The following is a 23,540-nucleotide window of genomic DNA, read 5'->3' as shown; positions in this document are numbered from 1 at the left end:
CACTTTTCATTATTATGTCTTTCTGTATAATTAATGACACTACTAGAAGGTTGAAAAAAAAAAAGGATTTTTAAACATTCTTTGCTCAGATGCACCAAAGCTTTAAATGTGCCGGAGGTGTGTGTGGAATGTCTTTCTGCTCATTAGAGAAATATTCTCAGTGTTCTGTGAGCTGGGATGGGGTTCAGGTCCTGAGGGAGAGAAGAACAAAAATACCCACCCAGACATACCGTTTATATCTGTGGGACTGTTTATAACAGTGGGGAGTGAACCAACCTCGTCTTTACTTAGCAAAGATCCACAGGCCGCTCTACTTTTTACTATACATAAACAAGCAGAAGAATATTCAAGTGTGTGAGTTAAAATTAGAAGCTGGCTGCTATATTAATATGCAAACCTAATGCTTGACGTTTTCGTCTTCAGCAACCAAAGCTAGTAATCACTATTGTTTTTAAACAAGTGATTTTCTAAGCAGATGAAACATAATATGAGGAAGGAAGAGGATGAGATTATTCGCAAACTCTCCCATGAGCAGCTTTTGCCTCAAGAGATGTATTGTTTTTATTTTATTCATTCTTAAATGCTTGAAAAACAGTATCGTTGGTGCTCATCTATCAGCTCTTCCAGCAATTGGTGTCCCAAGTGTGAACCAGGGATTTGCATCAGCTCAGCTTTACACATAAAATATCTCAAATGATGATGACTACTATTAAAAACCTGTCAAAGAAAGATGGGATCAATGCAAGCATCATTGGTATGCAAATGTGACTTTTCGAGACTGATTGTGTATCCGTTTAAAAAGGCCACCACAGAAAAAGACAATCGTCTTTTAGTCATGTAACTGTCAGCCGCAGCACACATTCTCACAGTAACTTTCATCCCATTTTCACCCCATACAGAATTTGTTGCGTATACATGCACTGTAAGAAAAAATAGATTATTTTGATGGTGAAAGATTGTAAAAAATACTACGGTAAAAACCTGTTACTTGGTTAACAGTAAGTTAGTGTACGGTGAATAACTATAATTGATTTAGCATTACATGAAATTACATTTTACAGAAAAAAACTGTTAAATTTACAGTTTTTTATGAATTTATGAAACTAAAGAGACATGTATGTCATGTATAATGTATGTATTTGTGTCATTTTCTGGAAACCTTTGCATTTAAAAGCTGATCTGCAATGCAGTTTCCGAACTAATTCTGATGGATCCCAGCACTTCCCAAAGCTTCTGAAGAAGGGGAGATCGCAGTGTCCAGCACATTACGCCGGACCACCTTTATCCAGTGCAGGGTTATGACCAAGAGCTGCACACTGGGAACTATCAGCCTAAAAAGGAGAGAAGGAAGATACGTCATTATTAGCTTTCTGGTCTTCTTTTAGACTTCAGTCCAGATTTTTGACAGAGCTGACTACATTTTCTTGGCTGTACTTTGGAGTCAGATAAGCCTTTATGGCAAAGATATTGATTTACCTGACAAACCGTGCAATTTTAAGTGCACTTGGCTGTTTTTTTCTGGAAAAATGGTACAATATGTGATGTTCCACAAGGCTCGAATCCTGGACCCACACGTTATTTTCATTAACAGGGAATCTACTTTGTCTATGTTAAAGGACAGACGGAGGAATAGCAGTCACCTCATATGATCCAAGCTTCTGTCACAGATGTAAGTGTGTTATTGGTCTTGAGCAAAACAGTGATTCTATTGCAATTAGAACACATTTAAAATGGAAAAAAATATCCACACACTATAAAAGCTGTTATAGATTATGTTTAATTTTTGACTGGCTTAAAAGGCACTGGTGGAAATGTTACTATAGTAACTATTGATTAAAATACTGTGTTTAGCAGTTATTTTCTGTGAACAGGCAACACTTTTAAGGCTCAACATTAACATTGGTTAATGCATTACACAAGGTCATGATATACATAACAAACTATATTTTTAGTGTATTAATACTTTAATAGTACAGTATATGTAAGTTAATTTATTTTTTAATAAAATATTTTGAATGTTAACACTTATTTTTAATAATAATAACAATACAAAAAATATATTTTAGTGTTAAAAGTACATGGAGAAAATAAGGTTAATAAATGGTGTAAAAGTATTGTCCATGTTAGTTCATCTGATTACAGTTCTACGGTCATCAAAACGTTGACATTAATCCATGTTATAATGTAATATAATGGTATAATTTATATATATATCATATATTTATAACATATTGTCAGATCCTTCCATATATCAAAACTAATATACTAATATTAACCCTTAATTATTATGCAGATAGATGTTGTCACATTTTTGCTTTATGGGAATTTATTGTTCACTCACTCGTGACTCACCAAATATGTAGACAGCAGAGGACAGCAAAGAGAACACATGCAGCCAAAGCAGCAGTGAACCCCAGAGTCTGGACACCTCAAACAGAGCATGCGTCTACAGACTCACCTTATCAAAACTGCTCACTGAGACAGGCTCTGCTATCACATCCTCAAAGCTCACCTGAGAGGACAGATACATCATGAGGGGAACTATTTTAGGCTGCCGGCCCGTAACTTTAGATCTAGAACTCATCCCAAACATCTAACTGATAACTGATTACTCTGAATTAGAATCCGTGTTGTGTTGCCTTTGAAAGTCCTGCAATACCAATGTCTAACATACGAGGGCAGTGTAGGATTACAAACGAAGTAGCGCCCACTATTGGTGTTGATGTAAGACAGCAATACTGGAATACATTCAGGTAAGGGTCAGCTAATTAATATAGATTTTAATTGAAAATTTAAACTGTGTTTCTAGGACACTTATGAATAATACTACAATATAGGCCCACAAGTTGTCCCATTTAGGCCTATGTTGACATCTATTGGTCTTACTTACAAAATGTTTTAAATGTTCTTCACTCACACACGCACACACTTTTTATTTTATTTTGTCAGTTCATCTGAATATCACCATTTGTGAGATTTAGTCAGTGGAAACAGTTTTGAGGTTAATTTATCTAATTTTGTGTCTCTGAAATTTTTTGATTTATGACATTGTATTACGTTGAATATCACAGGTTTATGTTTTATCACAGTTGTGGAGTAAAAGTTGCAGTTTTTATTTTGAAGCAAAAGTGGCATGTTTTTTTTTTACTAGTTTTGTTATTTTTTAATTTTCTAATTTTATTTTATTATTTACTACTTCCATGAATTAGATGTACATTTCAGACATATTTTCTTTTTTTTATTAAAATCCTATGTTAGTTGAAAGTAAAATCATTACATTTGCGTGTTGCTATTATGAAACCTCTTTAATTAAAATATGAGCAATTGAATAAGTTAATATTTATGCTTGTAAGTCATAGAATAATTTGCCCTTTCAGATGAATCTCTTTTATTGGTATTCTGCCTTGTCTGTCATCGGTTATTCAATTATTATCAACTAAATTGTCTAAAAATGTTTTTTATATATATATATATATATATATATATATATATATAATAGTTTATTTAGTATTTTATATTAATGACACTCTAGAAAATATATAAATATTAATACAAATGTATATATATCGGTACCAACAATCGGTATCGACCGATAAAAGCAATTATTTTCACTATCGGCAATATATTTTATAAACAGCCGATGATCAGTGCCGATTATATCCTGTCAAACTCACACTATGTGTGAAGAAAATCTCTCGTGTTGAGTTAGTTAAAGGGTTAGTTCACCCAAAAATCTAAATTCTCTATATATATAGAAATATGAAATATATATTGGGTCAAAACAAATTTAAAAAAGGTCTAAATGGGACTGTTGCCACCATTTATATAGCACATATTTCATATAATGTCTGTTAGCCTGATAAGACCAGCGGGCCATTAGTCTGCACTGTGTTGATTGTATGACTCACCTTAAGACACTTGTTGATTCCCTTTGGGCCCCTGTCCTTGATGAGAGCCTTTGTGTTCCTGTGAGCAGCCAATGAATCCTGTCCTTCTGTTTGTGCTTCTGTAACACCAGGAGCATCATATGGATTCATTTCACGCTGATCCAAGAGTGAAGACACCTCCTCCTCCTCCTCCTCAGTTATCACTATGTCTATTTAGAGATGCTCACTGGTCCATTGTGTGCAGTATGTGTGTGTTTATGTGTGATTGTCTTAAAGGCTTCCTGTGGACATACTGAGAACAACAAGATCACAAAGTGTCTTCCCAATAAGAGATGGAGTCACTAGCACCAAGATGGGACATAGCAGAAATATTTGTGCAGTCTCGTCACAAATAGCTTTCCTAAAGGACAACTGACATAAAATAGAAAATGATTGACTTTTTTTTGGCAGAGGTTTGTTAATTGACATTGGCTGAAATGGTGGATTGGGTTAGAAAGGAAAGTTGGATGGGTAAATTTCCACTGAATGAGTTTGGACTTGGGGAAAGTATTTGGGAACTTAAATAAGATGTAAAATAAATATGAATTTCATTCCATGCATGCATTGTATTTCTATAAATATGCAATACAATTAATTACTAACGGTAAATATATTATACTGTACATCTATTACATATCTCTACTATCTTAAACCCCAACATATTTTTGTACTTTTTTTTTTTTTGCTTGAAAAGTGATTGTTGTAAGTCAATTCTGTCCAATTTGGTTAAAAAAAAAATGTATCCCATGCAATGAAAGTGGTGTCAAAAAATACTTTTTTTTCAGCCATGGTGTGACAGACACATTGGAATTAACATTGACACCAAAAACAAATGAAGGGAGGTGCACTGAAGAAAAGTGTGAAGGACAGGGGAAGCGAAAGGGCACTGTCTACAAAATGAGGAGTGTTGTAAAGGTCAGCCCACTGGAGGAGGCATGAAGGTCAGTCAGCAGTGGTCATGAACCTTTAGGAAAATATAATGGTAGTTTTAAAGTGGAAGTAAAAAAAAGTTTATCTCTTAAACACAGATTATTCTATATGTTCACTTTACTGTTATACTCACCCTTAAAACATCAACGACTGGGTGGAGATTGTGAAGATAAACATGAAGCTCTTCATCAGGGTCAATGACAGTCTGCTTAGAGATTGGCATGGGGTACTTTCCTTAAGATAATCTCTCAATACAAATCATTAGGCTAACTGAGATAAAACCATGCCAATCTCTAGGTTTGGTGAAGGGTGTGTGATGATGTGGGGCTATTTTAATTCCAAAGGCCAAGAGAACTTTATCAGGATGCGTAGTATCCTGGATCCATGAAATAACTGGCCTTTAAAAATAAAAATCTGCCTGCCTCTATGGGAGTTTAACATAGGGGTGTCCTGACTTATGAACCCTGTATTTTAAGGAAGAACATATGTTTATTTACGATACATTATTCATTCACAAAGAAAATTGGTGTCCTTAAAGGTTGGAATTTTCCTAATTTCTTTAAGGCATTAAGGTCAATTTCCAAAAGATGATTTTTTTTTACTCCTCTTTTTAGTCAACTTTAGCTTGGGTGTGTTCACTTATGCTTAGCACTGTGTATATGTATATATACACCAATTTTTGATATCTTCATTGAGAAAAAAAATGTTTTGATAAAAACAAAAACCCATGTATATTTTACCTTTTGCCGAAATCACTGAGAATCCTTGAATCCACGAACATCTGCATTCTCCAACCTTTACAGCCATTAAGAGATCATCTTCCAGAGCCTCCTATTAATAACCACTGTCAGCCTTGACTGTCTGTGAGAGGACATGTTTTTCATCTGAGAGTTGGAACATTTTTAATCTCTCATGACTGTCCTTCCAGAGACTCAAATGCGCAAGGATAGAGGATGGTGAATTTACTGCCAAATTAAAATCCTAAAAATTCTGTGATACTTATCAATATTATGTCCATAAATAGGAGGCACCTTGTCTCAGAGATTAATTTTTCTGACCCAGAGATATGTTTCACACAGTTTTCACCTTACTACAGAGATACTCTGGATGATCACACTGATTGTGTAACGGGACTAATTCCCCACACGGCTCAGCCTGAAAACATCTGGCTGATATGAAGGATTCAAGTCCATTCTGCCGTTGATGCAGGGTTGTGTCTGATTCAGAATTAAATTTAGAATGACTTGAGTTCATTTCATGTTGAGTGTATGAGATTCTTTAGAGGCAACTTTTTTTAAATGTGTAAAAAAAAACTGCACTTTTAAAAAGAACACCTAAAGCGATAGTTCACCCTAAAATGAAAAGTAAGTGATCATTTACTCACCCTTGTGTTGTTCTAAAGTCACATGCCCTTCTTTCTTTTATGGAAAACAAAAGTTGCACTCGACCAGCATTAAGCTTTTAAAAATTATGCTAAAGTATAACTGAATGATCCAATATAACACGTGTTGTATATTCCATGTAATCTAGTGGTATACAATAGGGTTTAGTGAAAAACAAACCAACATTTAATGTATTATTTAACAAAATTATTGTTCTACTTTAAATAATTTTAGATGCTTCTTTTATGAAGTGTATGAATTCACTATTCAATTCATCTACTCTAATTAAAGTAAAGAGTAATTTGTAATTTGGAAAGAGTAAGTTTAGCACTATATGCACTCTTTTGTTATTTCCATTAATACAACAGTGTGGATTCCTATGGTGCCTTGATGTCAAAAAGGCAATCATGATCATGACACGAAAACCCCCTTGTGTCACTAAATTGATTTAATAAACTCTAATCCAACTATGTTAAGTGGATTTTAGCAGCAGGATTCAGAGCGCTATGTTCCAACACTCACACCTGCCCCTCCAGCTGTTGCTGCAGTTACGGATCACTCTCTCCCAGATTTACCTCACCCAAAATCCTGGTTTGAACCAGCACATTCAAACAATTTTGCATCCCTACTGCTCAGTTGTTATGTGGCACATGCAAACCATAGAATTTTAGACCTCTGTCCTTACTTCATAAACAAATTAATAAATAAAAATATATATTTTGACACCTATTAAGGGAATAAGGCGTTTGATTGTTCCTAAACACCAATATAACTAACAAATACACTGGCTTTGTGTAACACCTGAAGAGGTGGACAGTAACAAAGTAGCCTACATTTACTTGAGTACTGGGTATCACTTTATTTCGATAGTCCACTTTAGACATTCTACTAACTATAAGTAACTTTGCAATGCCAACTAACTGTCATTAGATTATTAGTAGACTGTCTGCTTAATATCTGCTAACAATTTATTTAGTTGGTCACCCAACAGATATTCTGACTATAAGTAACTTGGCAACTACTGTACAAGTCAACTTATTCTACTAACCCAAACCCTAACACCTAACCATAACAGTCTACTAATAATCTAATGACAGTTAGTTGATATGTAGTTGCAAAGTTACTTATAGTTAGTAGGATGTATAAAGTGGACTATCGAAATAAAGTGGAGCCGAGTACGTTACACTTTTTGAGTATCTGCACTTAAGTATTATTTTTCTGGAAATATTTTACTTTAACCTCACTACATTTGAAAGACAAATATCGCACTATTTACTCCACTACATTTCTGTCAAGGTCTTTGAGTAGAAAGTAGTAAAAGACTTTGGATTTTGGTTGGAAATGAAACTCGGTTTGACGTCAGAACCCGACTGATGTTGGATCCTGACATCAACCCCATTTTCATTTTCAACGTTGGGTTTGGTCTTCTAAATGTGAATGTTGTCATTGGTTTGGTGCACACTATCTTATACATAACAGTAAGGCTAACATATTCATACTAAAAGCCAACAAACTTTTCATAGACTCTAAAAGTCACTATTTGAGGGTACGGCCATGGGTGTCAGAGAAACCATTGTGGAAGTTATTGAGTGCACTTATTCAATCTCACATTCAATCCCATTACTGGAACTGTGTTCTAGAAATCAATTTGATATTGATATGAGGGTATAGGGGCGATTTAGGACACAACCAATATCTGATTAACATGAATATTATTATAGCCTTGTTGACTAGATTTTTTTTTGGACCGTGTAGGATGTTACCATGGGTGCCACTCTGCATATTCTTCCATATATAAAAACAAACAACTGAAGTTTATTGAAACTTTTATTTTATTTCAAGTCCCTGGATGTTTATATAATTGACTATTTAATTATACAATTATATTTACAATAGAATAATGCTAATGATGATTCATTTGTGTTATTCAAACACCTATTTCCAACGATTTGATAGGGCACCAAAGCACTGTTGCTCATTTCATATGCTAATAAGGAAAAATGGTCCATTTAATTCTAACACTGTGTCTACCACGGACGCGAGCGACGTAACAAAAGCAAGCTTGAGGCTGTCTAAACTGGACACGACAGGAGTCAGAAATAGAACGGGGCATCGGTTTACGGTCAGGAATTTGTCGTGATGCGTTTCGCAACCAGTGTAGACAGCATCACTGATTATAATGGATTCTGTTTGCTTTGCCACGTAGACACGGTTTTATCACCAGTTTTTGGTGCAAAAACAAAACAAAAAATATAAGAATTAACATAATAATAAAATAAATAATATTTAAAAAATCATGATATGACACCTTCACATTTTTGTGCTTTGTAAGCCGCGCTATATTGGTCCAATGAGGGTTTCCAATTACACGGGGAAGGTTTCTTGCGCGTTCCGTCATTTCTCATGACAAAGTATTTTGGGTTAAATGCAATACATTTCTCATATGTATTTACTCGTTATTTCATCTGACTCCATAAATGAAAGGTTTTGATAAAATCTATGCATCACTAAAAGTGAGCGAATGTTTGATTATTACTTTTAAACTATTAAATGAACAAGGTCAAAATCAGTTTGAATAATCAAATGTAACAATTTATTAAATCAGGTATCAGGTCAATTGTATAATCAATACAAAGCATGAATAAAATGAAGAGATGCGAACCCAACCTGAATAAATACACGAGGCTGGAAGTCTCGGTCACTCCCAGCCATCATGGGCCAGTCTGGATACAGAAAGCCCCCCGATTCCTCTTCCCCTTCCATTAAATAGCCAAAACCTCTTTCATATGGTTAACACTGGGAATTTACATTCAGAGTTGACACCTTTTGGGGGTAGGAGACGATTTGCCTAGAGACAACCTTCCTTTGTGTGCCAGTTTCTCTAAACTTCTCAAAACCTGATTTCTTTTTGTTTAACTTAGTTGGAAATGAGACATTTGTACCACTCACTCTGAGACATTTAAAATGATACTAAACATAATAATCATTCACATTAAACCACATATATATTCTTGTGTGAGTCTTTAGGCGTGAAAGGGAGTGAGGCTGCACGGGGGAGGTCAGATGTTAATTTCCAGCAAGGTTCTTTGTTTCATAGACCAGTCTATCTCTCCAACCAGTTTCTCCAGCCTTACAGCTTCAACTTACGGTTTTATTACAACATATGGCCGACTGTTACACACTCAATGTTTAAGCAGTTCTTCATCACTTTATAATTGTCCATCATGGAGGGTGTTGTGGTTGTCTGCTGATCATCTGACCACGATTTCCCCCCTCTTTAATCATTTTCCTTTAATCTTCACCTCAACATGTCTAAATCCTTTCAGGTTCTATTTTTGCCTGGCCTTGTTTTGATCATAGCAGGGACACTCAAGTTTATGAATCCCTAATCATGCCACATGTACCTGTCTCTCTCTCTCTCTCTCTCTCTCTCTCTCTCGCTCTGCCCTCCCCCTCTGTTTCTGACTCCCTCGCTCCTCATGCATGGCTCGTGGTTTTATTGTTAGAAGTGACAGATCAGGTCACTCTCTATTGAATCACTGATGAGAAAGGCCTGTTTTGAAGCAGAGACTAATCCGCAATAAGGATACATCATGCTAGCTTCTGAGAATATGGTTTCATTCTGTCTTTTCCTTCACATACTGTAGTTAGTGCAGTGACTATCTTCATAATGACTCCAAAGGCATAGATCATAAATCGGTCTCATTTCATAACTGAACCTTCCATTTTCATGTCATATTTCACCCTAAAATGACCACTGAGAATAAAGGGGATTACAAAAACAAACAAAAAATTCACAAGTAATTCATTCACTACAGTATTTCTTGTTTATTTAGGGGTGAAATGTGACCTGAAACACTTTTATTTGTACATGCAGTTCCTTCCCACCACGGTCATTTACAAGTGCAGCAAACAGACCTGCTATGTTTACTAACTAAAGAATGGAATATACTGTACTGTACAGCCCAAGTTACATAATTAAAACAAATTCAACACCTAGTGTGCAATATGAACCGGTAAAGAGGTCATTGTTGCTGTTTGCTGAGGACAAACAAGCTGGCTCCTGATTTTTGCCCTCTGTTTGTTAAAGTTGTACACTAAAAGGCAAAAGACCATAAAATTGCATGTTATCTCATTCTGTGCACTTGCATGGCATGGTAATGATTTCTAGTATTGCTCTAAAAGGTTACATTAAAAGCCTACGTCTCAAACTATAGGTAATTTCATCCTGCATAAAACGGTTATTATAGTGCAGCTTATAAAAAGAACTGGCCTGAAACCCTTTATTTCAGCCAATCTGCTAGGACGATACTCAAAAGCGCCCTGTTGCTATGCAAGTCCCTCTCTCATCACATTTCCATGGTTACAGGGCAACAAGGAATTAGCAATGAACATCAGAGCTCCCTCAGATACACGTTTTTTTTCCTGAACGAAAACTGAATCAGGCTTTGTGATGGAGTGAGAAACTTCTTAATATACAATACAGTGGCCTTAGAGTGAGGCATTAAAGCACATTTCAAATGCTATGTAAGAAAAATGTTTTATTTTCACAGAGAAAAAAATATATACATAGCCTATTAATATTAATGACTATTTGTGTCATCAATATAGTGGCTGCACACACAATTAACAGCCATAAATTAAATAATTATTGAGTACGAGTTGATATTATGAAATGAATGAATAATGACAGAGTAATTCTCAATTAACTCATTTTAACAGAATATAAATCAACATGTTATTTAATCTTAGCATGAATACTTACTATTGCCACTTATCAATAGGAACCATAACAACAAATTATGGATAAATAGATTACACTAGTCCAAAGATCATTTAGATCTGAATTTGCATGGATTTAAAGGGTTAGTTCACCCAAAAATGAAAATTCTGTCATCGTTTACTCACATTGTCTTTCATAACCCGTAAGACTTCCGTTCATCTTCAGAACACAAATGAAGAAATTTTTAATACAATATGAGCGATTCCTGTCCTTCCATTGACAACATACGCAATAAAACGTTCAGAGAGATCGTAAAACTAATCCATTTGAATTTAGCGGTTTAGTCCAAATTCTCTGAAGAGACGCGTTCGTTTAATGATGGACAGATTGAATTTAGGCTTTTATTCACAAATAAACATTCACCAACACACATCAGTTAAGATAAACGGAAGCTCAAGCATATTCGCTTGAGGTGCGAGAACCAATGAGGTTCATTCTCGTGTGTTACGAATCACATTTAAACTTCAGCAAGAACCAATGAGGTTCATTTTGTGTGTGTTAAAGCTCTCAGATTTAATAAAAAAAATCATTATTCTGAAGATGAATGAAAATCTTATGGGTTTGGAACAACGTGAGGGTGAGTAATTATGACAGAATTTTCATTTTTTGAGTGAACTAACCCTTTAATATATAATTAGTCATGCACTTATATAATGCTCTTCTTAATAAAAACAAAAATTCAAAAGTCATGACCTTTATTCTACAAGTACTCACACATTTTCCAAGTCATTCCTCAGGGATCTGGCCAGGTAACCTGGCACCCTGATCCACAGTATTCCTCGGACTGGAATTGCCACAACTGGGTCTGGTGGTCTCAGCCGTGCTGTTGGTCCTTTGCAGAAACTGAAGAAAGTTTTCATGCATGGAACCTTCGTGACTAGAGGCTCGAAGTTCAACAGGTCTACTGGCGCAACATTTTCTCAGTTTTATCAGTTCCTCGCGGATCTGTCGGTTCAGAAGGCCGTAGAAGAATGGATTCACAGCAAACGAGGAATACGCCAGCCAAGTGACGGCTTCTTCGATGTCCCCTGGGCTCTGAAGCGGAGTGGTGATGGACATGTAAAGGTGGAAACTGAAGTACGGGAGCCAGCAGATAAGAAACTGGCCCACAATGACAACCAGGGTGATAGCAGCCTTTCCGCCACCGAAAACTCTCTCAGGAGACAATCTCTGGGGCAGGCTGCGGGTGGTGGTGATGATGGTGGTCTGGCTGTTGATGGAATCCGAGCGACGCTTAGCTTGGTTGGCCGTCCAGCTGGGCAGTGGTACGTGCTGACGGGCAGCTGTTCGTGCGACTTTGTATACATTGCAATATACTGCAAAAATCACAACAGCGGGGACCAAGAAGCAAAGCACGCTGAAGAGAATAGCAAAAACCTTCCTGAGGCGACTGTGGCTCCAGTGTAAAGAGCAATGGGCCGCTGCGATGGAGCTCTGGTTCCCGTACGCTGGCCAACCGAGAAGCGTAACCAAAGCCAGCAGGATGGATTTGACCCAAATGAAGACCATAACCCCAAGCGCAAGGTTTAGAGTCATCTTTACCTCGTATCGCATAGGATGAACAATATAGTAGTAGCGTTCAATACTGATCGCAGTCACTGTAAGAATAGAGGCACAGGTGAGGAAAACGTTTAAAAAGATGTACACCTGGCACTCCAGAACGGTAAACGCTACAGTGCTAAAGAACGGAGAACTAGACACTATCCCGAGAGGCATCAACAATATAGCACAAAGCAAGTCAACTGCACAAAGATGGCAAACAAACACATATTTTTTCATGTGAGGAGCTCGGGCAATGGCCACCATGACTCCGCTGTTGCCCAAAAGTGCTGCCAGGTTAAGGGTCACCATGCAAAACAGCCCAACAAGATCCTTAATCTGGGATTCCGAGTGGATGATCTCCTCCATGCTGGGAGGGGTAGGCTTGGTTGTGATCCGCTGGCCGGACGTGTCATTTGGAGTTGTGTGATTGGTCAGGAGACCCAACACCAGACCTGGCACAGCTTTCTCCATACTTCACCGGCTCGAGATAGAACCAGGCTTCTCCATGCTTAAATGTTGTTTTCTCTTCAGTTTGTCAAGCGTTTGTGTTGAAACCATTTCTGAGAAGAAACGAGCAGATCTATTAATACTGTATTTCATGTGATATCATGTCACAGAGCAAAGTTTATAGATAGAGATAGATTTACATTTACATACATTTAACAGACAGACAGACAGACAGACAGACAGACAGACAGACAGACAGACAGACAGACAGACAGACAGACAGACAGACAGACAGACAGACAGACAGACAGACAGACAGACAGACAGACAGACAGACAGACAGATAGATAGATAGATAGATAGATAGATAGATAGATAGATAGATAGATAGATAGATAGATAGATAGATAGATAGATAGATAGATAGATAGATAGATATAGATACGGTCAATATCAAAGTGAATATATCAAAAACAGTTTTTTGAAACCCTAAAGTTGTAAAGAAAGTGATGCTGCATATTGCAAACCATATTATTTAAGAGGATAACATAATATTATGCCATGATTCAGTGCAAAGGGTCAATAAAAGGATTGGTGACTGTTTCATACCCATAATGATTAGTTATGTAAATCTGTAACGCCTCCATCACTCATCATTCAGCGAGAGAGACCAAATTCCCTTTCATGTCAAACTAAACATGCAATTATTATCAGAACACTAAAGCTGTTATTACATACACACACTAAACACTTGAGTCCAAATGGAAAGGAAATTCCCTCATACAAAGTTAATGAATAAATCCTGAGTGCATATTGGTAATCATTTCTCCAAAAAAGTACAGATCATTCCCAGAATCACTGTGTCAATTTCCTTTTACTTCAGTCTTCATGGAAAATCTCATCTATTATTTTTTTCCCAACCCACTCACCAGGTCTCTCTATATGCTAATGAGGGCAGAACAACATCCTGTCCTTTCTTGTTGGCAACTGACAGATTGCTTTCACCCAACAGGAGCATGTTTTTTTTGCACAAATGGGTTGTTGACCGTCAGAGATCAATGAAGTTGGAGGAATACATGACTGCTGTTATTGTTGTTGTTTGTCAGTGGGAGTCACACATGAGTCATACCTGATTGTGTGCCTTGACCTCCCCACAACACCCACCTATACGCGCTGACCCGTCCCATCCCCCGACCCACAGACACCACGGCCCCATGAACTTTTTCTCACTCCGCTAGAAATTCAAAAACACATTTTCCACTAAATTAAAATGAATGACCTACTGTCATGTCAGGTTGTGTTCCTCTGTTCTGACATATAAGAAAAAAGACAATCTGAGTTTTCTTACCGGTCAACGTCTGGGACTTTGATTTTTCTTTGATTCTCCAATCAGACTTGAACATCTGGACGTATTTTCACATGTGTTGAAACTTCTGCAGACATCCAAACAAGTGCAGTGCAAGCCCACAGGAGGCCGCTCGACGTCTCAGGTGAGTTCAGTGGAGAGCAACCAGGGTGGATCATGATCCATCGAAAAGTATTATCATCCAGGAAAGCCCCGGCTCTAAGAAGCAAAGTTCATATAGGTTTCCCTTTCCATCTAACAAAACCCAGGTGAAGCAGAAAGGATATGGTCCCACCTGCTCTTCCTGTTTCCAGTAGTGTTGATCAGTATTCACACCACTTAGGCCAGTGTCCGTCAGGATGCTCTTCCACAGTGTCCGGTGCTGTGGAGGGCTGTGACTGTCACACATTGTATCTCTGTGATTTTTTTCTTCCTCTTTCAAACAGACACATACTCCTCTGTCCTCCAGTGTGGCAGTCATCCCCTGGGTCCTACTGCACACCATTAAACTAAAAGATATTTTAATGGTCCATTGTAGCTCGACCAAGTCATTTTTGTCACTTGTAAGGATATTTTTCAAATATATGAGAAGTTCACACGAAAAATAAAAAAATGCATCAACATTTTTTTTTTTTTTATGGAATATTACAGTGTTTATTATAATTTCTGTGCACATCATTTGTTTTTGTTTTATTCATGTGCCCTCGTAATCTTTAATCATTATAACTTCCCCTCCCTCTTCCATCAACTTCTCTTCTTTGATAACGTTTACTGGTGCGATGGTGGGACAACCTGTCACTCACATTACATCACAGCAATAGCAAACCACAACCATCCAATCAATTCCCAATGGACAAAATCAAGCTCTACATTTTTTTTGAGAAGTCATTTCACTCGTGATATAGGTCACAATAGGGGGAAAAAAGACTATGACAACTTCCGTTTCATGCGGAATTGAAATATTGCAAATTATTATACTTTTTTTATTTTTTATTCTCAGAGACTCTACATGTCCCGTCTAATTACCATTCAAAGATACCAGATGTTTGGAAGTTTAGTAATGAAAAGTTGTTTCCCTAGGTTTTTGAAAATGGATAACATAATTCATTATATTTTACAGAAAGAGGAACATATTGTTTTGTAATTATCATTTGTACTTCATTGAGTTTCTCATACATAGGTCTGAAAAATCTCAAAGCAGAACGAATTTCTGAACATTTCTTCTATTGGTAGCTGCTTATTATTCCATATGTTGTTATGTTGTGGAGACAAGTTGCCCAAAAAACACATTAATACAACAGGTCTTAAAGTATACATATATATATATATATATATATTATATTATATTATATATATATTAAAATAGCCCCACATCATCACACACCCTTCACCATAGAGATTGGCATGGGGTACTTTCCATAAGATCATCTCTCAAAGCAAATCAAACCAGCTATTAGGCGAACTGAAATAAAACCATGCCAATCTCTAGGTTTGGTGAAGGGTGTGTGATGATGTGGGGCTATTTTAATTCCAAAGGTAAAGAGAACTTTATCAGGATGCATAGTATCCTGGATCCATGAAGTAACTGGCCTTTAAAAATACAAATCTGCCTGCCTCTATGGGGATTTAACATAGGGGTGTCCCGACTTATGCACCCTGTATTTTAAAGACAAACATTTATTTATTTACGATACATTATTCATTCACAAAGAAAATTGGTGTCCTTAAAGGTTGGAGTTTTCCTTTTTTTTTTTTATTAAGGCATTAAGATCGATTTCCAAAAGATGATTTTTTTATTCCTCTTTTTAGTCAACTTTAGCATGGGTGTATTCACTTATTCTAGGCACTGTATATACTGTCATTGTAGTGCTGTCCACTTCAGCTCAGAACATTATATTTATTGATTATAAATGCACATATAACGTCTAGCATATTATTCATTTCTATAATGAAAATCTAACTAAAACCTTTGTGAAAAGTTTTAACAGATTGCATACAGTGCTGTGGATCTAATGGGACATGTTTAATAAAACCTTTACATTTTGAAAAGTGACATCTACTGGTTAAAAAGAGAACACAACAGTGCAAGTATATAATTATAATGATTTATTATCTTCATTTTTTTCCCCAGTACTAAGCAGTTACATTAACTTTCCTTCAAAACTCACCACAACATAAAAGAGAAATATATATATATATAACAATGGAATAATATTTATCACCAATAATGCAATATGATTATATAAAGACCTTCAAACAAATGCTTGATAAAACAAACATCTGACCAAACAAAAATAAAAAGGAACAAAAACCTTCCTTCATAAGCCGTGCTTGTCAGCCATGTATGAGCAGCTTGCATGCATATAATTGCATGAACATAAACTTAAAAGAAATTACAATTTTAGAAAAGAAAATATACTTTTAACAAAATTAATTAGACTTCAATCATACTTCAGAAATATTTTTTAAATACTCTTAGTCTGTGTAAAATAAGAGTATTTAATTCAACGGGAAAAGCCTGAAAAAAGCAATCACAATATTTTATATTCTCTTCATTTTAGCCCTTTTTGAAAATAAAAATGCACATTTATTCAACATTTTTCAAATGTTTAAAGTTGAACTTAATACCAACCAAAGTTTACAGTACATGATAAAGATGTAATGTAATAATCAAATATTTCTTAGACATTCCGACTAATTAACTCAAACAATGCTTTATGGCCACATAGCAGAAGTGCCATTTATAAGAAGCTATATATGTAGATACAGTTCCATGTTTTCAAGTCAGCTCTAGTATTAATTGAAGTTCAACTCCAGGAGGTATCGGATGCGACACTGGCTTTCCTTATAGATGAGATACTCACTGTTGTAGAATGAACTTCCTTCGTACTGCTGCTGTTTTATGGCTTTTCCCTGAGGAACTGCCACCTTTTTACCATCAAACTCAATGAAGACATTGTTCGAGGGATCTGAAGAAGAAAGAAAAAAAACACTGAAATTGCTAAGAACTAATGTTATGCGTTGAGTAATGAGTTTTGATTATATTTGGAAAAACCTGGTTCTTGGCTTCCACGTGCAATTACACAGTCATAGCCAGCAGGGGCCTTCCTTAAGCTGCAATCATCCTGCGTGATGGTGTACTCTTTGCCCAAAGCAACTTCATTTAGAAACATGATGCCGATGTTGTTGGATGGATGCACTGCAAACACAATAAAGTTATTATTTTAGAGATAAAAAAATATTTTAGAGATAAAAAAGTGCCTAATAATGTCTACGACATTCCCAATTTTTCCTGGAAATGGAGGGAATGCAGGGAAATAATTACTACAAGCTAGGGCTGTGTGATATGGCATATAAAAAAAAAAAGAGTCAGATTTATGATTTAAATCGATTTCCTGAGAACTGAGATATGTCACGTCACATTTACAAGCGCCAAAACGGTGTTTACTGTTTGAATTTCTGTCAGAATCTGAGAGCTGAGAATTTGTTTCATATTAATAGTAATCTTCTCTGTCTGTGTCAGTGTCCTCTTTGCTTCACGATTTTTCTCTTTGTGAGAAAATGGATGTGTGATGTGAGAGCGTGTAAAAAGTGACAATTGCGTGAGTCTCACGGTGAATTCGTGAGAGTTGGCAGCTCTGCGGATTCAGTTTGTAAATGTTTTTGGCGGGTGTGCTTGTGCTGACATGGTCTTGTTCATTGCAATGTTGTTTGTGTATCTCTATGGTAAATGCTGAGCCTGTTCGGAACTACGGGGGCCCAGAGGGGAGCGTCAGCGGATGTTAAAGAGAAAACCGATTTTCATTCAAACAAGTCGACGTAAACTACACATTCGAGTTAATCGATAAAATCTACAAGCAATCCTTGACAATGTCAAAATCAAACTTTATATGTGTTTATATTGTTATTTTAGAATGATGCAACAGATTTCTCACCATAGCCAGCAGATTTGATGTTTTCAGAAGCAAAATAGATTCCCCTGCCCACACGTCCACCAGAATGGGGCATAATACGAAGTCCGCCCTTCAGAATGGCTGCAACCACGGCCACGCTTGTTCCATGCCAAAGCAGCTTCCGGTTCTCCAATGCATCATTTTCCCTGAAGCGCTCAGCCTACACAAGCAAATGCACACATGCACGCACACACACACACACAGGATTTAATTAGGATAATAAGACTCAGTAATGAACAGAATTCAACACCCACTGAGGCTGCTCACTGCTGGTTTAAAATGAAATTAGGAATCTAATGGGAACTTAACAGGAGTTCTAATGGAAAAAAATACTGTGCATTTGCACTTTTTTGACATTTACTGTTACGAGTTTACCGTTTACTTTTATCGTTTACTGCTTACTATGCATAAACTTAGATTACACAATACTATTCACCTCTGTATCTCTGTCAACTTCCCAGACGTCCACTAAAGTGAGTCCTTCGCGTCCAGTGGCATTCAAGTACTTCTCAATTATCTTAAATACAAAAAAAAGAGAGAGAGAAAGGAACTTCTGAGCATACTGCACTTTTTTCAACCAATTTCTATACATCAGTTTCTTTTATCAAGCTTGGTAAATGTTCATCATTGAACTCATAACTTAAAGACTTAAAAAAGCAAAGGTTAAATAATATAAAATCATTCATTATGTTTTTAATATATGTTCATGAAAATCTGGGAATTTTCATTTAAATCTGGAAATTCTGTATTATTTTTTTTATGTTGACATTTACAATTCATTTCAATATTTACAATTTTGCTATTATAATATTTCAAAGCCATATTCTTAAGACATTCTGACACAAATAATCAGTGTTATGCTGATAATAAACACTGCATCATTTATTATTTTAAAAGTTTGTTTACCAGATTTAAATTAGATTTTGAATTCCTGATTTCCAATGTGGACTGTAAATGTTGCTGTGCATTGAAACCTTATATTCCTTCGATTTCTTATCCAGCAAACGTAGCTTGCATTTCAGAGACTGGAAATTTTGGTCAAGTGGATGAGGCACCACGTCCTTCATTTCTTCTGTGGCTTTCTCAGACTCAGCTTTAAGACTCTGGGCAACCTCGATGTCTGCAAGAACCTACAAGACACAAGCAAAAGAAAGTTTGGATTTTGGTCATTCTTATCGAGATGGCAAAGCACTCTATATTGGCCATTAAAAACACACACAAGATCAATGTTTATTTTTGTAGCCAAATATTGTATGATTTAACAAATAAACCTATTGTGAGAATATTCACATTAAAAAAGTGACAACTAGCCCCTATTCATGAAACCGAAACATTCTCAGTGTGCAGAAACTGCTATGTATCTCACCAAAAGCATCTCCTTCTTGCCCTGAAGAACAGAATCATCAGAGATGATAGGGGGTCTGTTGCGGCCAAAGTTATGAGGAATAATGGTGAAGAATTTGTTGGTGAGTTCTTCTAACTTGTTCCGTTCCCCCGTCTTTATTGCGGCTTCAATCTCCTCCAAAGCCTCAAAGCCTTTGGCTATCTGCTGCTTGCTGAGTTTCCCCAAAGGCATCTTCTTAATATCTGACAGAGAAATATGTGACGCATGAAACTCCTTCACAAAAAATGGATTGTATCCATCTCGATCGGGTAGATAGGGCTCAAATAGGCAGCAAAAAGTCCCATCTTCAGTTTACAATCTATTGCGTCTATTTCACGAATTCATGAATCGCTCTGCATTTTTTACCGGATGCCGAGGGTTGAAGAATGTTCAACTTTGGTTATGCAGCGCTCATCACTGTCACTTTTTACCCAGCCGTCCAATCTCAGTGGAGGGGGGGCGGGACAAAAACAACACCGACCAATGTCAACAGATGACAACAATAAGCATAATTGCAAAAAATAATTTAAAACAAGAGCCAGAGCAAATACTTTACATTGTATCAGCATTTTATATAGAAACAATACAGAAAAAAAACTCTGTAAAAATATGATTCTATAAAATTTGATATTTCGTATCATAGCAGGCAAAGCGCCTAAACGGAAAAAAAACGCTGCCCTGCCGAAACGCTCTCAAGCGCCCACAGCTAAGTTTTCAGCTGGCTAAAAACGCTTTGGTGGACACACGGCCTAATGATTCAAAGCTATATCACAATAAACTAACCCAGGTTCATGCTGGACATGGCTTCTTTGAACATGTCGTTGTCGAAGATGAATCGGATGAGCCTTTGAGTTGCCTCATCCAACGCACAAGGCAGAACGTGTTGTTCGCTTTTCACCTTCACATCTCCACCGTCTACAGTATCCACCTGCAGGAAACACAAAACATTAGAAACTGTCAAATGTGTTAGTCTTTGGACAATAACAATGACATGGTTTCAATTAAGTGTGTAATAAAGTAAATGTATTAAATGCTGCAAAAACTGATGAACAAGCTAAATTACCTTCACTTCTGCATCCTGGTCCCCATCTACCTCTATCAATGTGTACTTCCCAGAATGCGAGACAAAGTTTTCTCGATCGCTCCAGTTATTCTTGGTCTTATCTTTGAATTTCTTTTCGAAACACTTAACGGCTGCATCAGCGGTAAATGGACCAGCTAAATTGTTTTGGCCTGACTCTCCCTGAAAACAGTGAAAGACAGGAAAAGTACATCATCCATTAGAAGCCACAAGAGCATATGCACATTATGTTGAGACATATTTGATAGATAGACAAAAAAAAAAAGAGAAAGCAACACACCACTCTGCCCCATCTTGTCCAGCAATAGTACTCCCCTCCAGACACTAAGACTTGGGCTACATAGAATTTGTTGTTGTTGTTTCCAATGTTAGTTTGGTTTAGCATGCAGTCGTAATCTTCATGAACCTGTTGGTTAGGATCACACATGATTTTTTTTTTTGTGATTCAGGGCAAGCAATAATTTGCACGTTCAACTGAAAACTCACAATTCTCATTGAACCAAAGACATCAATGGTAGTTTAAACATGGTTATTTAATATTATAAAATTCTGGTAAAACTAAGTGTATGCTTTTCAATCGTTCGCGGCCAACACCTGCTTGTCTACCTAACATCACCACGCTGGATGGGTCTGAGCTAGAATATGTTGATACATATAAATATCTAGGTGTCTTGTTAGACAGTTCTCTCTCCTTCCAGCCGCACATTAACAAACTAAGATCTAAAATTAAATCTAGAATTGGCTTTCTTTTCCGCAACAGGGCCTCTTTTACTTATGCTGCCAAACTGGCTTTGGTGAAAATGACTATCATTCCAATGTTTGACTTTAGTTTGGTGATGTAATTTATAGAACTGCCTCAAATTTTCTGCTGCAAAAACTGGACGTTATCTATCATAGCGTCATACGTTTTGTAACAAATGCTCCTTAAAACACCCACCACTGCGAGCTCTATGCATTAGCTGGTTGGCCGTCATTACTGTGCGGCGTTTAACTCATTGGTATCAACTTATTTACAAGTCTTTGCTTGGTAAAGTCCCGCTGTACTTAAGCTGTCTAGTTACTATTGCTGTACCTACTCGCAGTCTACGATCTAGTAGGTATATTGCCTTAGTCACCCCGAAAGTCTGCACAACATTCGGCCGCCAATCATTCCAGTTTTCAGCTGCCAATGACTGGAATGAATTACAAAAAACCTTAAAACTTGAAACACTCATATCACCAGTTGCTTTTAAACTACTCCTTTCTGAACATCTGACCGATCTATGTACCTGTTAATTGCCTTCAATCTTTTCTCTTTTATGCTATGTCCGCTTTGCACAGTGGACTTTTTCACCTGCACTACTGTCATACTTGCTGAGTTTCTTGACTTATTGGTTAGATATATTTTAATAAGATACATTTTATATATCCAGTAAAATTATTATTTTTCATCTTAAAATACTCTCGCTATGTCCTAATATATGTCTTAATTATGTTGCTTAACAGACTCACATATATCTTATCCTGTTTTGACCCTATATTGTCTTATTGTGTTTCACTGTAATTTGTAAATTTGCACTCCTGTGTTCTGTGTATTTATTATGTAACACTATGTTGTCTTGCACATGTTTTTTTTTTTTTGCCTTATCTTGCCCAGGTCGCCGTTGCAAATGAGAATTTGTTCTCAATCGGCCTACCTGGTAAAATAAAGGTAAAATAAATAAATAAATAAAATTAAAAATGGTACATTTAACCACTTTTTCGGTCTCACCTCAGCATTTGATAGATCACAGAAGCTGTCAGGGTTCCTAGTGGCCTTCACCTGCGATCCTGTTGCCTTCAGGGCCTCTTTGGCAGAGGTGAACTTGTCTTTTGGTGGAGCTTCAGGCTCCTCCTTTACCTTCTTCCCTCCAGCTTTAGTGCGTGATGTTGCCCTTCTCTTAGGTGCCATCCTCTTTCCTCTCTGTTCATAATCATATGATGTTTTAATTATAGTATAAACATTCAATAAACAACTGATCAGCAGTTATTGAGTCAGGTAAGACATAGCCTACAGCATGCATTAATAGATTTAAAATTCATTTAAAAAATATTTTAGTTTGCCGGTACTTTTATCGCAATATCACAATTAATTTAAAATATAGGTGAATTTATTTCACCTTTGAGAAATGTATCGCCACGTGTAACTTCTATAACATGGACACCTGACAATTTATTAAGAAAATGTTTATTTATTTATTGTTATATCTAATCAATATTTTTCAAACACACTGTTTAGAAATGGTATGACATCAAATGTTTAAATATGGTAAACAATAAATCAACACAGTCCTGCTTAGACATGTGCGGGCATGCTGGAGTTTATTGTAAGTGACGTAGATCTTCCTGGCAGCCTATCAGAGGCACTGAAATGGGTTCATAGAAATCACAGGGGTAGTGGGGTACGTCTTGTCAACAATGAGAACATTTACTAACTCGCAAATGTGTGCACCACAAATAAACATATAATGTGAAATCGCAAGTGTTCAGAAACGCGGCGAGCAGTTATGGCGTTAACGCAACGCTTGCGACTGCTAAAACGTGTGTGTTTTGACGCACACTTCACCTGCAGCGCTGTAGCAACACGTCTACAGAGCAATATAACTGTTAAAAATGATTTGATTGTATTATTAGTCAGATAGAATGATACTTACCTGCTAGTAAGGGTGCTGAGAAAGTTTGCAGATTCACTCTCACACTTCGGGACTGCCTGCAGCCTGACTTCCGTGTTTCTGACACTTTACGTCAC

At 36.7% G+C, this 23,540-nt stretch overlaps 2 protein-coding genes across 2 annotated transcripts; both read right to left on the bottom strand.

The window, feature by feature from the left end:
* Positions 1-10,765: 10,765 nt before the first annotated feature.
* gpr61l (G protein-coupled receptor 61-like) lies at positions 10,766-14,740 on the bottom strand. Its single transcript, XM_079628772.1, has 2 exons — positions 14,359-14,740; positions 10,766-13,123 (listed from the first exon to the last, which is right to left on the bottom strand). Exon 2 carries the CDS (start codon positions 13,032-13,034, stop codon positions 11,748-11,750), a length of 1,287 nt encoding a protein of 428 aa, XP_079484898.1. The 5' UTR covers positions 13,035-13,123; positions 14,359-14,740; the 3' UTR covers positions 10,766-11,747.
* Positions 14,741-16,446: 1,706 nt separating this feature from the next.
* Positions 16,447-23,540, bottom strand: parp3 (poly (ADP-ribose) polymerase family, member 3). The gene is made up of 11 exons (XM_079629373.1): positions 23,446-23,540; positions 22,524-22,715; positions 21,054-21,179; positions 20,756-20,935; positions 20,476-20,620; positions 19,675-19,895; positions 19,283-19,438; positions 18,745-18,825; positions 18,291-18,468; positions 17,411-17,554; positions 16,447-17,324 (listed from the first exon to the last, which is right to left on the bottom strand). Exons 2-11 carry the CDS (start codon positions 22,701-22,703, stop codon positions 17,152-17,154), a joined length of 1,584 nt encoding a protein of 527 aa, XP_079485499.1. The 5' UTR covers positions 22,704-22,715; positions 23,446-23,540; the 3' UTR covers positions 16,447-17,151.

The sequence above is a fragment of the Phoxinus phoxinus genome (assembly GCF_949152265.1).
Source record: "Phoxinus phoxinus genome assembly, chromosome: 11".
NCBI classification, from domain to species: Eukaryota; Metazoa; Chordata; class Actinopteri; order Cypriniformes; family Leuciscidae; genus Phoxinus; species Phoxinus phoxinus.
This window is presented reverse-complemented; position numbering and strand designations above follow the sequence as displayed.

Excerpts from the sequence above, each read along its gene's own strand:
- gpr61l (XM_079628772.1), bottom strand. The coding sequence starts at position 13,034 with ATGGAGAAAGCTGTGCCAGGTCTGGTGTTGGGTCTCCTGACCAATCAC.
- parp3 (XM_079629373.1), bottom strand. The coding sequence starts at position 22,703 with ATGGCACCTAAGAGAAGGGCAACATCACGCACTAAAGCTGGAGGGAAG. Across the intron at positions 21,180-22,523 it reads GTGATCTATCAAATGCTGAG|GTTCATGAAGATTACGACTG; the intron begins GTGAGACCGAAA and ends CCTAACCAACAG. Across the intron at positions 19,439-19,674 it reads GCAAGAAGGAGATGCTTTTG|GTTCTTGCAGACATCGAGGT; the intron begins GTGAGATACATA and ends TGTGTCTTGTAG.